Source organism: Petaurus breviceps, unplaced genomic scaffold (assembly GCF_028583685.1).
Source record: "Petaurus breviceps papuanus isolate PSGF00001 unplaced genomic scaffold, PetGlider_PUasm1.0 171, whole genome shotgun sequence".
Taxonomy (NCBI): domain Eukaryota; kingdom Metazoa; phylum Chordata; class Mammalia; order Diprotodontia; family Petauridae; genus Petaurus; species Petaurus breviceps.
This window is the reverse complement of record NW_027185754.1, coordinates 22,555,972-22,570,655: the sequence shown is the minus strand read 5'-3', so window position 1 is coordinate 22,570,655 and position 14,684 is coordinate 22,555,972. Positions and strand designations below refer to the sequence as shown.

Sequence of the window (14,684 nt, the reverse complement as noted above, 5' to 3'; positions counted from 1 at the left end):
TATGGTTAGGAGGCAAGATGATCTATAACTGGGAATATTTCCACATGCCAGTGGGGACCTAGCCTGATGGAACCTCCATAACCCACATTAGAGTTTTTTCCTCCTGCAGGTCTGCTCTCTCTTTTGCTGGGTATAATGGTGCTTATTTCACGGCTGAATAAACTTAGTAATAGGATCCCATCAAATCTGTTGATCCATCTAAGCAAACATTTTCCCCAGAAAGTAGAGTTTGTGGCTTCCTCTGACATCCTCTTCTGCTGCCTTGCCATGGAGGTGACTTTAGGTTCTCAAAGCCTGGCAGGGCTGGCAAGGCCTACCAAGCTGAAAAGACTTTGAGATGGGGACAGAGATGGACTTTGTGTCTAGCATTTGAGAACTGGCCTAGGTCAATACAGCGGTTCATTGCTAGAAGGTTGGCTGCTAGGCTACAAATTCTTTTGGTTACAGCAGCTTGTGAAGACCATCAGCTAGCTGGAACAGTTAGAATATAAACTCTACTCAGGCAGGCACCTGGGGACTAAAGCTTTGATTTCACTGGTAAAGGGAACTCCTGGGTGAGGAAACTCCCTCTACCAATAATATAACTTGCCATCTTCTCTGCTACTTAGAGAATTGTAGAGAGCATTGAGAGGTTAAGTAACTTGCCCAGGGGCACAGAGCCAATATGTGTCAGGTAGGATTTAAATCCATTTCCTTTTGACTTGAAGCCTGGTTCTCTGTCCAATTCATGTTGCCCACCTGTGCTCTATATTTGGTGAATTAGAATGAGTGATAGGATCGTTAGGCTTTAGAGCTGTAAGGGATCTAGAAAATTGGTACTATATAGTGGGTACTATATAATAAGTTGATGCTGTATAATAAAAATAAATAAATACATGAGGAAACTGAGGCACAGAAGGGTTAATTGATTTGCCACAGGTCACACTGGGGTTTGAGTCCAGGTTCTATGACTCAAAATCGTCTCATTATACCCTTCTGATTTTCCAGATGTGAAAGATTGTTCTTTGTGTTGGGGGTTGTTGGCAGGGGGAGAGACAGAGACAGAGAGAGAGAAAGAGAGAGAGAGAGAGAGAGAGAGAGAGAGAGAGAGAGAGAGAGAGAGCGCTCCCAATTAAAGCCCAGCTCCTTCAGGAATTGGAATAAATGTATGCAGTATATGACTTTTAGCTCTTTGGGATAAAGATGAGAAACTTTTTTTGTGTGACAAAACTGCTTTTCTTTCTTGTTCCTTTCTAATTTGCACTCAGTAGAGAAAGCATTCAATTTGCGTATTTTAAAATTTTCAACAAGAACGTAATTCTCACAATGATCCTGTGGTTTCCTCATGACAACTCTTGTTGGCCGGAGTATGACAGGACCACGTAACCTTAGGTTAGCACCTTGAACTTCCAGCCCTTTGGCAGGCAGACCAATGTAAGAATGATGAAGGAATTGAATTTGCTTTTTATGTAACTGAGTAGCAAAATAAATATATGAGATAACATTTGGCTTCCTGCCTTTGCCTGAAGCAGCTGGACTTATTTTTTAAAAAAAGAAAAAGAAACTATCTTTATTCCACTGGGTGGTTTCTTGTTTTGTTTTGTTTTGTTTGAGTCTTTAAAAAAAAAAAACAGTTATATACACAGCTGTATGATTCCTGCTGTCATTATTGGGAATTTGTGTGTAGAATCATAGTCAAAAGTAAGTGAGTGTTATATACTTGAGAGGCAGCCTGGCCTTACAGAAAGAGCCCTGGGAGCCTGGAGACCTCCGTTCTGGTCCCTCTTCTACCACCTTTAACACAAGCACCTTCACTCTGTAGCTTAGCTCTAATTCATCCTATTTGTGTCCTTTTAGTGCATATTGGCTCCTCCATTAAACAGTGAGGTTCTTGAGAGAGGGGATTGTTTTTTGTTTCTTTGTATCCCCAGAATTGTACTGGTACATAGTAGGTGCTTGATAAATGCTTTTTTCCTGACTGATGAAGTAACCAGGCATCTGGATGACATTTGAGCACATCATTGCCCCTCTTTATGTCTCACTCAGCTTCTTTATTGCTGGCACAAAGGGGTTGGAACCAGGTGATCTCTTGAGTTTCCTTTCCTCTCCCCTATCCTATGGTTCTTGGGTGCTGTAAAAGTATAGCAGTCCTGGAAGTGATAGCCTTGTGGAGGAAAAAAGTATAAAGGAAACATGGCAGATGTAACTTCAAAAGGATGAACGACTCATGGGCCACACCCATGCAGAAGTCAATCTTATTGTTTTACTGGTTTTTATTTTTTAATTTTAGCCCAGACTTATGCTTGAGAGTCAGGAAAAGCTAAATTAAAATCCCATCCTCTGGTATTTACTATGTGACCTTATGCAGGTCATTTAACTACTCTGAGACTCATTGTTCTTACCTGTGAAACTGGGGGAGGGGGGTGATAATACCTGTAGCACCAAAGACACTGAGTCATATGAGCTAACATGTGAAGTACCTTGTAAACTTTAAAGCATCATGTTAATCCTAGTTGTTATTGTTGTTATATTATCAATCTGGGAAAACTCTGAAAGTGGAAACTTCTTCCACTGAGCAGACTGGCAATTCATTTGTGATGCATAGTCTTACAGAATTACTAGAGAAACCGAGAAGTTAAAGGATGTGCCCAGGATCACACAGTACTCTCAAGAACTTTATTCAAGGCCGTCCTGGCTTTTAGGCTGCCCTTTTATGTTCTTTGCCATGCTGTATCTCATAAAAGAAAAATTTCTGATTTCATTGTCACAAGGAATCACAGACTATATACAGTATGCTTTTGCTCTCCTGACTATAGGAAAACCTTTAGGGAAAATCTCGGCCTAGAGCATGGGCTTTCAGGCTACATGAAAGAGCTTGAAATGGGCCTTTGCTTCAGACCTGGCAGCTTTCACACACCTGTAGGCTGAATGGAGACGTGCTTTTTAAATTGGGGTTTGGAGGCATTGTTTTCAAATGGAAATATATTGCATGAATCATCTGAAATATTTTCTTGGACTTTTTACAGCATGGAGGGATTTGTAAACTTTGAGCCTTCTATTTTCTGCCTTTCCTGTGGACCATTAATGAATTTTTCCTCTCTACCAGGGTATCCAATATTGTACATTCCTTTGTAGACTGGTTAGACCGGTGGAATTGTAGGAAGACTAGGTTAGACCATGTGTGTGTGTGTGTGTGTGTGTGTGTGTGTGTGTGTGTGTGTATTTGTGTGTAGTGATCCTATGATTTTATTGATGTGAAGAACTACCATGGAGAAATTTGATTCTACCAATATAGACTGTCACCTTTTCTTCAATTTACAGTCTAAGAGATTTACCTGAAACACTGAGGATAAATGACTTACTTAGAGCCATGCAACTACATCTAGCAACTACATAAATGTCCATCATTTATAGGATCCCAGTTAGAAGTCTTTTTGGTTATAAGGCAGTATCAACATGTTATAGTAGATAACAGCACTAACCTTGGACTGAGAACCCATGTGTTCAAGGCCCAGGCCTGATGTTGGCAAGCTATGTGATACTGAAAAAGACACTTTTGGGACCCCAGTTTCCATATCTATAAAATGAGTCTTCAGATTCCTTTCAGCTCTGATATTTTATGTTCTATAGTCCCTCTCAGGTCTACTGTAACATCCTGTACTCTGTTACCTTCCTTCCATCTCTAACAGCTTGTTTTCTAGGGTCCCTTCTAGTTCTGACATTTATTCATTTATGTTCAAATGTCCCTTCCAGCCCTAATATAGTTCTCTAATGTTCATTTCAATCTTGACATTCTATATTCCAAACTTCCAATGCTAGCCTTTCTTGAGTCTATGGTCACCTTTTGCAAGATCAAACATGTCTTGCATAGCAATTATTTCCTTATCATTGAAGTCCAGACCATAACCATGTAATTATATTCTATTGCAAAGCTGGTTGCAAGTCCTTTATTTGGGAACTTGGAATATATTTTCTATAGACATATGGTTCTAGAGATAGATGACTCACCTCCCAGGCCAGGCCCCAAAAGACAGCATAACTCATAACTTAAGAGTCTTAATAGCCTTTCTTCAATTATACTTCATGATATATAAACCTCTTTTTATGGGAAAAAGAAATTTTCAATTCCAATTTAGGATGTCAGAAACACACTGTCTTATACTCCCAGCTATCCTAGAGAAGTGATTCAAGCATCAACCTCTTGTTATTTCTCTACGCTTGTATGAGGGAAGACAACTCTACATTTATCTTAGAGATCATAATTTATATTTTATATTGTATTACTATTTTACATTATAATAAAGGAAGTCAGTTCTCTACATTTATCTCACAGAATGATCACGACTTACATTTTTATAGTGTTTTAATATTTACAAAGAGTTTTTGTTTTTAAATCACCAATCCCTGTGGGATAGGAAGTACTTTTACTGCTTTCTCCATTTTATAGAGAAGTCAACTTAGGCCCAGAGAGGCTAATGAATGCACGGTTAATAAGTATTAAGAGTCAGGATTCAAACCCAAGTAGCTTGACCCCAAGTATAGTGTCATTTCCATCATACCACAACATAACTGATTTAGATGGTTTAAATTCACTTGTTTGGGAAAAAAAGGGAAATATTCCTCCTCACCTGCCCAATGATATTGAATTTGACAGAAAACTGAATTTAGAGTCAGAGGAGCTAAGTTTGAAGCTCTTCTGTTAGTTGTGCGTTCTTTGACGATTCTCTTCTGCTTTGTAGTAGGCAGCTAGGTGGTGCAGCCAATAGAGTGCTGTGTCTGGAGGCAGGAAAGCCTGAATTCAAATCCAGGCTCGGACACCTCCTAGCTGTATAACCCTGGGCAAGTAGCTTAAACTGTCTGTTTCAATTTCCTCAAGTATAAAATGGGGATAATAATAGCACCTATCTCCTAGAGTTATTGTGAAGATCAAATGAGAATATTTGTAAAACACTTAGCACAGTGCCTCGCACATAGCAGGTATATGATAAATGCTTCTTCCCTTCCCCAGATCTCATTTTCCTTATCGGTAACATGAGGAGGTCGGTGGATTCTATGATCTCTAAAGTTCCTCCCTCTAACACATTCTATTAATTAGTCTCTGTGTTTTCTCCTCTGGGGGAGAGGGTGGCAGATGTTCATGAATCAGGGACCGCCTGAATTAGTAAGCAACTTGTTTATATGTCAGCTAGTTGACTTACAAAGAAATTAGGTAACATATGTCCTGAGGTAGGGATTGGTGAGGGTGAGGCAAATGATGGGATAGAAGTTAACATGTGCATTGAGAAAGCAAGGACACAGTTCAAATAAATAGGAAAAGTCCCACTGAATATTTTCCCATATTTCTTCATTGGTCATAGGAGGGTCTCTGCTGGCCTTGTGCCCAGTCTGTCCACCAGCTAGTGACTTACCAACCCACACTCCACCTCAGTTATGGGAAAAGACAGGAACAGAAAGTGATTCCTATGTCAGGCATTAAACATAAAGTTCCATCAGGGCTCATGGGCTTTCCTGATGAGAAAGTCATTAATTCTGCCTATTAAAATGAAATTAGGAACACAGTGTAACCTAGCAGCAACACTAAACCTTTTTTTCTAATTTTCCCCAGGTTGTATTGGCTAGATTCTCTTCCTGTAGGGAACCAGCAGCCCCTACCCACAGATTTGGCCTCTGCTCAAAGTTAACCAATTCATTTTGATTTTAATTAATCTACCTAGCTTTATTTTAGCAGCAGCCAAGTTAGTTGACCACTTTATGTCTGTGATATCAAGATGATTTAAGATCAAAGAATGTTAGATATGGAAAGGATTTTGTAACCCCCTCCCCCAATTTATAAATGGGGAAGCCATGGTTCAATGAGAGGAAATTACTTTCCCTAGTTTTCAAAGATAGGAAAAGTATCATTTTGTTGTTTTTTTACTCTTTTCTACCTTCTGGTTCTGTTTGGAATGATTTCCACTGGTCATGATTGTCTGACAATGGCATATTTGTGTGTTTGCTTGACTCGCTTGGTCCTAGCACCAGTCCTTGCTAGCATGTAATTCCACTTTCCCCCCTTCCCCTTCCCTTTGACTAGACTGAGGAGGATTTGATCTTTAGAGGGGTCAGTGTTACAAGTCTTTTGTCTTTACTGAAAAGTTCATGGTATTTTAGGATTTTAAAACTGTAAGAAACTTTAAAAATCATTCTAATCCAACCTCATTTTACAGATATGAGGCTGAAGAATTGCTGATGGCTGATAATGAGTGATAGAAGTAGGGACTCATAGTTCAGGTGCTTGGACTTTGTATTAAGCCTCACAGCCTCTCTGTCGTAAAATTTCTTCAACTCAAATAGTGGTCATATTAAGACTTTATCCTGAACGTTGTTTTCTTTTAAAAGTAGGTATACTTGAATGAGAGCTAGAAAAAGTTGCCCAAAATGAAACGGAGTACCCCGTAGGTAGTGATTTCCCCGTCACTTGAAGTTGTTAGGAATTCTATAAAGGAAATTCCTGCTCTGAGTAGGGGGTTGGGCAGGGGGTCCCTCCAATATCTCTTCCAACTTTGAGGTTCTGTGAACATTTCTTAGAAGTAGAAGGATAGGATTGTTCCTTTTGTTCCTTCTAAGGCTTTTTCACTACCTTAGTGGAAGTGCTGCTATGGTAACTGAACAACAGATACAACAAGATTGTAGATTCCAAGAGGACAGGTATTTAGGGAGTTTGGGCTGGGAGACATCTTAAATACAGAGCGTCCCAAAAGTCTTAGTGCAATTTTAAAACTTGAATAACTAAAGAACTGTACTAAGACTTTTGGGACACCCTATCTTATCTATATCTAATATAACTCCCTGCTTTTACAGATGAGAAAACTGAAGCCCTGAGAGGAAAAAATAACTTGCTTAAGACCACATAGGTAGTAAGTAGCAGAACTGGGTTCCAAATGAACTCTCTTACCTTTGAATCACCTCCCCAGTGCCTCTAGAACCTAGCATAGTGTACATAACAGGTGCTTGACAAATATTTGTCTCCTTGAGTTATATTGAAGGGCTCTGGGGAAGAAATATGACAAATCCACAGGCTAAGAGCATAGAATCACAATTATCAGAACTGGAAGAGACTTTATGAGTTTTCTCATCCGAATTCTTCATTTTTAAAATGAAGTTAAGTGACTCGACTGAAGTCACACAGTCAATAACTGGCAAGAATTGGGACTCAAAACTGAGGCCTACTAGTTCCCATTCCAGCATCTCAATAAGGTTTATAAATAAAAGCAAATGTTCAACAGACTCTTGCTTAGGGCTATAATTTTACTGTGGTGAAAGTGAATAAACTCTATATACACAGGAGATTCTGACTGCACATGTTAGGAGAAGAATGGCTGGGAGAGAAAGGAAAGCATGACCGTGATTCTAGCTTAGGAGCAGACCCAGACAAAGAGAGGCAAGTGCCAACTGAGAGTTATCAGAAACAAGTTTGATAAGAGTTTTGTGCTTTCTTGGCTAGGGAGAGGAACAGTGGATCTTGTGCCTCCAGGAGCAGTTTCTGCCTCTCACTGAAAGATGATCCTCTCGTTCCTGTTGGCTAATCCTGATACCACCAAAGGAAAGTCAGCCTTTGTCTGTTGCTGCGTTCCTCGGGCATGAGGGCTTTCTTGCCTTTTGTCTGTTGTGTTTCTATGGCTCTGAGCTGTTTATAAGGCAATGGAACAGAAACAGAGGGATCAGACAATGCTGGGGGAGGAAGAGAAGAAAGACGAAGACCCTGCTTGCAGTTTTGAAGGTCCACAGAGTTGAAAGGGCTGCTCTGCCCTGGCTTCCAGGCAGCCAGGGAATGAGGGTTAGGGAGGGGGCAGTTATGTGTGGAGAATATGGCCCAATAACTAGAACTTAAAATTTTCTAGCTGTGAATAGAAAAGGAGCTAGATTTGAAGGATGGAGACCCAGATTCAAGTCCCTAGCTGTGAGACTTTGGACCACTCACTTTCCCTTCTTTCTCTGTAAAATGAGGGGTTCAGACTAGACTAGGGGTCTTAACCTTTTCTGTGGCCTCACCCCCTTTGGCAGCCTAGTGAAGCTTATGGACCAAACCCTTCTCAGAAACATGTTTTTGAATAATTAAAGGAAATGCTAATTTTTAGTTAAAAGTTTGTGAAAATTAATTGTTTTCCTATCCAAGCTCACAGATTCCCCCTAAATCTATCTACAGGCTGCTCTCATGAAACCCCAGGTAAAGAAGCCCTCAGTTAGATCCATCTCTTCTAGCCCTAACATTTTAAGAAAGACTGTTGAGAGATGTCTAGCCAATCACTGAGTAAAGGAGTGGGGAGGCTCAATATCCTATACTTCAGTATCAATAAAGTAAGTGGGAGAATTTTCATACAGTGGCATTTTGGACTCTATCTTTCTGTGGGGCTGTTACAGTACTTGGCTTGGGCCAGCTGGATCTAAGGAAAATGGGTCATTGTGTTAGGCTATGTTATTATTAGTTATTAGTCAGCTCCCTCTGTCCTCACTTAGAAATAGTGTTCCTTGTAATCTTCGATTCTCTTTTATTCTACATACATTAGTTCATTTTACTGAAGGGATCATAGGATTATAGATTTAGAACAGGAAAGGACCTTAATGATCATCAAGGAGATGAAGAAACTGAGATACAGAGAAGATAAATAACTTACCCAGAATCATGCCGCTAGGAAGTGTTTGAACCCTGTGCCCGTACTATGCACAATGCTTTTTAATTCCATTCAATTTGATTCAGTGCAGCAAATATTTATTAAATACTATTACTACTACTACTACTACTACTACTACTACTACTACTACTACTACTTCTACTACTGCTACTGCTGCTGCTGCTATTGCTATTGCTACAGCTACCACCACCACCGCTACTACAAATGCTACATTAATAATAGCTAGCACTTATATAATGCTTTAAAGTTTACAGAGCACTTTACAAATATTATCTCATTTTATTTTCACAACCTAGAATGTTCCATTGTACTATGCCCTATGCCAAGTGTTGGAAAGTTCCCTTAAGAAGTTTACATTTGCCTAGGGTAAGAGGGACTACATGGACATAACTATAAAACAAAGTACTGTGTGATAAAGCAGAGGAGAAATTCAGACCAAGTACTCTAGGAAAATTTGGGGAGGTAGAAACCTTTTGGTTGCAGAGATTAGCGAAATGCATGGAAGATGTGGTAGATGAGCTGAGAATTGAAGGAGGAGAACCCAGGTACAAAGGATGATCTGTGTAAATACAGAAAGGTAGGAGAGAGCAGGCCAATTAAAGATGGTAGACTACCTTGGGATAGGTGTCCAGGTAGACTGGAATGTAGAGTGTGGGAAGGTAAGCAGAATGAAACCAAATTGGAAAACTTGGTTGGAGCTAGGTTGTAGAAGGCCTTACATAATAGTGCTGGAGTTGGAATCAGAATTGGGCTCAGATTCTAAGTCTGCCACTCCCTAGCTGTGTGACATTGGGTAAGTCACTTAACCTCCCTAGTCCTGAATTTTCTCATATGTAAAATGAAGAAATTTCAATTGATGAACTCAGTGGTCTATAGTCTATCTATAAGGACTAAAATATTTTTGTTTATACAAGGTTAAGGAGTTTGTATTTTATCCATTAGACAATGAGGAGCCCTTGAAGGGTCTTGAGGAGGGGAGAAGAGTGATCAGAGCACTACATTAGGAAGATTATCTTGATGACTTTATAGAGTGAAGAAAGCTTAGAACCAGGGACATCAGTCTTGTGCTCAATGGCCCTGGTCATTTCAGTTCAAACCTGAAATTCAGTTGCAAAGTTGAAAACGTGCTGGTCTTTGAGTCAGGAGAACTGGGTTGGAATCCCAGCTCAGATACTTACTAGCTGCATGACCCTGGACAAACCACTTAAAGTCTCAGATCTTCAGTTTATTGACCTGTAAGATGGTGATAAAAATACCCACCTGACAGGGTTGATATGAGAAAAGCACCTGTAATCCTTAATGTATAGACATGTGAGTTGCTATTGTTCAGTATACTTGTACATATTTGAATTGAGATTTCATTGTGGCCACTGTGAAACAGACTATATATATACATATATATATATCTTAAAGAAAGGTGAAGCAATTCAGAGATATAGGGGAAAACCTGGTCAGCAAAATCAAACTGAGCCCTGAATTTTTGTTCCTACCCTCAACTCCCACCCCACCCCCAACCTGCACACTTCCTGTGTGGAATGACTTACAGGGAGCTGCTCCCCAGCACAAAGACAGCCTATTGCCAGTGTGAATTGCAGCAATGTGGCAATTGCACATTCAAACATAGCTCCTGCTGTCTTCAGTGGTACCTTTCCCCTATTACTTTTCTCCTTTTCTCCATCCATCTCACTACTGCTCTTTTCAGGTGAAACCCTAGCATCTTTGCTCTTTCTTCTTAAAAATAAAAAAAAATGAGAAAAAATCTACATAGTCAAAGTTTCCCACGTATTTATTGCTTGCTTTAGGTAATAGATCTGTCCATAAGAAGTAATATATACATAAAAAAATATTTGAAATCCAGGTGAGTTCCATTACTATTTTATGATATTTTCCGATGTGAGAAACCACTTATTTTATCTGACTTACAAAGTTAGTGTCATATCATGACACATAATTAAAAAATCATGACACTTCTTAAAGCAAGGTATTTAACACTTGCACAGAAAGGCAAAATAATGCAGGGAGATGAAACTGGATCAGGGTGCAGAAGATTCCTAGTCTTTCCACTAACTCTTTGGATAACTGGTAAAGTCAATTACCTCTTGTGACTCATGGCAGGGGTTGAGGGGGTGGAGTGGTAGTGTGGAGTGCTGAATTGTATTAGATGCCCCTGCTGCCTTTAATAGCTCATGTTCTATTTTATGACATCCTATGGTCTAATTCCCTTTCAGCCCTGACACTTTGTGTTTGGGCTCTTTTTGAGATTCTGTGGGCTAACATCCATATTCCAAAGTCTATTCTGTGTTCTAAGTTCCCTTTCAATTCAGCTGTTCTTTGTTCTGAGGTGTGATCTAACTCTAACATATTGTGGGAAAACTTTTTAGCTGTTTTACCTTTTTACCTAGATAGCATAGGCTACCAGAAACCAATGCAGTCTCTCTGATATTCTTAGAGTCTTTTTATAATAGGACCATTAGGAGGTAAGGAAAAGAGGATAAGCTTCACTTTTTCTTCTTCTTTCTTCTTCTCTCCTTTCCTCTTCTCCCTCTTCTCACTTTTCTTCCCTTCTCCTTCATATCCATTCCTTTTCCTTTTCTCCTCTATCCTTCCTTAACCTTGTTCTCCCCTTCTTATCACCACCTTCTCTGCTTTCCCTTTCCTTGCCCTCCCCTCTGTTATTGCTCCAATGAAACTCACTGTCTCTGGATCATTGTTTGACCCAATTTCTTTTAGGGAACTAGAATGTCACTAGATGGAATATTTCTGTTTCCAGAAAAATTATATATTTCAAAGTTGAATATTAAAGAACAGTCATCAACAAAAAAAAAAGTATTGGCATTTTAAAATGCCCAGAAGAAATGAATTTGATATTATCTCTTCCTCTGGCATACTTATTCAAAATAGACATAATCCTGTAGATCAAAATCAAGTTGGTCTTTAAAAAAAGTTCTCTTTACAGATTTTGTTTTCAATACCTTTATTTACCTTTCACTACCTTCAATACCTTTCTCATGTTCCTTTCTCATGAATTTTATGTGACAGAATGGTTTAGTAGAAAGAGTTAGAGATACAAAATTAAAGGAACTGGGTAATTTGTAGCTCTGCTCCTCCACTTACTAGTCATGGAACCTTGAAGGAATCACTTCACCTCTCTGAGACTCTGAAAACTCAGGATAATGATGATTGTACTCTTTACCTCACGTAACTTATGGGAAAAGCACCTGGTAAACTTTTAAATGCCATGGAAATATGAGTTATTATTTATCTTTTTTTATACCAAATTATAGAAGTTAGAAATAGAGTAAACCTTAGACATCACCTATTCCAAGTGCGGCCACTTGACTCCTCGTTTTCTTCAAGACCCTTTCAGGGGGTCTGCAAGGTCAAAACTATTTTCCTAATAATACTAAGATGTTATTGCCCATTAAAATGTTTCTGCCTTTATCTGAGACCAGGTTTTCTTCATGTGTTTCAACCAAACAACAAATCATAAAAAATCGAATGCAGAAGCACATATGACAAACCAGATATCTTCTGTTAAATCAGATATTAAAGAGATTTGCAAAAATTTGTGAAAAAAAAAATTTCACTCTTCTCACTAAATTTCTTTTGTCTTAGAAAAGATGTTTTTTAAAAGAATAAAATGTTATTTACTTTAACATATAATGGATTTATTATTGTTTTAAATGAATAAATTATTTTAAACACTTAGTTTAGATTTCTAATATAATATCGGTAGATATAACCCACATAACAAAAGCTCTTTGGGATCCTCAGTGATTTTTAAGAGTGTAAAGAGCTCCTGAGACCAAAAAATTTGAGAGCTGTTGATCTAATCTCATCTCTTCATCTTACAAATGAGGAAATTGAAACCCAGAACAGTTGCATGACTTTCCCAATGTCACCCAAAAGAAATAATAGGAGGGAGGAGGGTCAGAAATTTACCCAGGTCTTCTCACTCCAAATTCAGTGCTACCTATTAAATGATTGCCAATGGTAATCAGTACAAAAATGTACTCATCCTTCTGTTTTTAGAGTAGATGTTCCTAAAGAAATCTCTGTGGTTGACTATGAAGAAAGAGTGACTTACCAGATGGTTTATCGGTTGAGGTTGGGATGCCGGTGACTGTAGGCATTGTGGGAAGAGTTGGGGGAAGCACCTTCAAATTCTGATCGCTCTGAATCTCATTGGTGGAAATCTGGTTGATGATCCGATTGTAAGTGGGAGGCTGATAGACCCGGTTTGGTGGTGGTGGAGGAGGCGGCTGTGGGATGGGCCTGGCAGCTGGCATCCTCTGACAGTGTTCTTCTAGCTGAGCAATGATGGTGGACTGGTTGTTGGCCAGAGTGGCTAAGTGCTGGTACTTGTGCTCCAGGTCCTTATATTTGTTGGCAAGCTGCAACATGTCAGCCGTTTGGTTGAGTATCTTATTCTCAAGCTGGGAGAGCTCTAAAGCATTGTCCCGTTTGCGAATGATTTCATGCAAGAGCTGCATGTAGAGCTGCGTGACCCGAGAGTTCATGTTGCGGCTCTCCTTACGTAAGAGTTTGACTTCATTGACTATCCCGCCATCCACTTCCACCAACTGCTGCAAGCTCTCAATCTGTCTCTTCTGCTTTAGAAGCTCATTGTTCAGTAGCTCCAGCTCTTGCTTGTGTACACGATTTTCAAGCTGAATCTCAGGTTCCTTGGAATTGACACAGATGGCCCCAGTGACTCTCTGCTGTGGCACAATGAATGTGTAGGTGCACTTGTCCTGAGAGTCGCTGGCTCTCTTATACCTGTTCAGATAAACAAATTCTTGTTCCCTTCCCTCTTCACTGCTTCCTAAGTCATCTGCTTTGCCAGCAGCAGCTCCTACTAAAGCAGCCAGTACCAGGCAGGCCAGTCTCATTGTGTTCATGGTCCTTTAGAAGTGTTTATCTGCTGTCAATGAAATCTAAGAAAACCTGGAAGTGAGCAGAGATAAAAGATTATATATAGATCACCTTCTTTCTGTAGAGTTGAAAGCATTCTTTAATTGTGGTAGTAGAAAGCATCTTGGACCTAGAACTAGGAGACCTGGGTTCGAGTCCACATATCTGTTTTAAAAAATCTTAAATTAATAGTTTATTATAACAGTTTACATTATTAACATCATATGACGCTTTATTAGCTCTTCTGTAAATTTTTATTTCATCATCTATAAAATGGTACAATAATAGTTGCACTACCCACTGCATAAAGGTATGGTAAAGAAAGTGCATCATAAATCTTAAAGCACACCAAAGTGAAGGGATCTATTAATAATTATAATAACTAACAGGGGGGCAGAGCCAAGATGGTTGCATAAAAACAGGACCTCCATGTAGCTCCAGCTCCCACCACCTGCAATACATGTAAAAAAATGGCTCTAAACAAATTTTAGAGCTACAGAACCCACAAAGTGACAGAGAGAAACAAATATCCCACTGAAGGCAGCCCAGCAGGCCGACAGGAAGGGTCTGTTGCACAGGGCTGGGAGCTGAGCTCAGTCTCCCATGAGCCACGTGGACTAGCAGCAGACTTCAGGAGAGTGAACCACCAGCAGCTGTGGCTGTTTACAGAATTCTCAACCCATAAACACCAAAAAGAAAGTAAAAGGTCAGTTGGGAACTCTGCTGCAATTGGGTGGAGAAGAGCACAGTCCAGCCCCTCCCCCTGGGGCAAGAAGTGGTGGAGGCACAAAGGCTGCAGTTGCTGCCTCTTGGCTGCTTCTAGAGGTCTGGGTCTACAGATTGTAGGGGACTAAGCAACCATTCAGAGGGTAATTGCTCTTGCTTTAACCAGCTTGGATCTGAATCTCAGTATTAGGAGGTAGTCCTTGGGTATGTGGCCAGTGTGCCTGAGCTTGTGGGAACTGAAGAGATGGTGCCCTCCTAATAGCTCTGGCAGCTGCAAAAACCCCAGTGATTTGGGACATAGCTCTCTGCAATCTGGAAGCAAAGTTCTACCATGGCAAAGAGCTGAAAAGTCAAGTAATTGGCTAGCAATATGAGCAAGCAGAGAAAGCACAA

The 14,684-nt window shown here is 39.8% G+C and overlaps 2 protein-coding genes across 4 annotated transcripts in view; one reads left to right on the top strand and one right to left on the bottom strand.

The window, feature by feature from the left end:
- Positions 1-14,684, top strand: part of RALGPS1 (Ral GEF with PH domain and SH3 binding motif 1) — a 624,901-nt gene that overhangs the window by 315,502 nt on the left and 294,715 nt on the right. The window lies entirely within an intron of this gene.
- ANGPTL2 (angiopoietin like 2) overlaps positions 1-14,684 on the bottom strand; it is a 61,119-nt gene that overhangs the window by 27,602 nt on the left and 18,833 nt on the right. The window contains exon 2 of the mRNA XM_069082708.1: positions 12,739-13,598. Coding sequence (XP_068938809.1) covers positions 12,739-13,552 — 814 coding nt within the window. The 5' untranslated portion in view covers positions 13,553-13,598. The remainder of the gene's footprint in view (positions 1-12,738; positions 13,599-14,684) is intronic.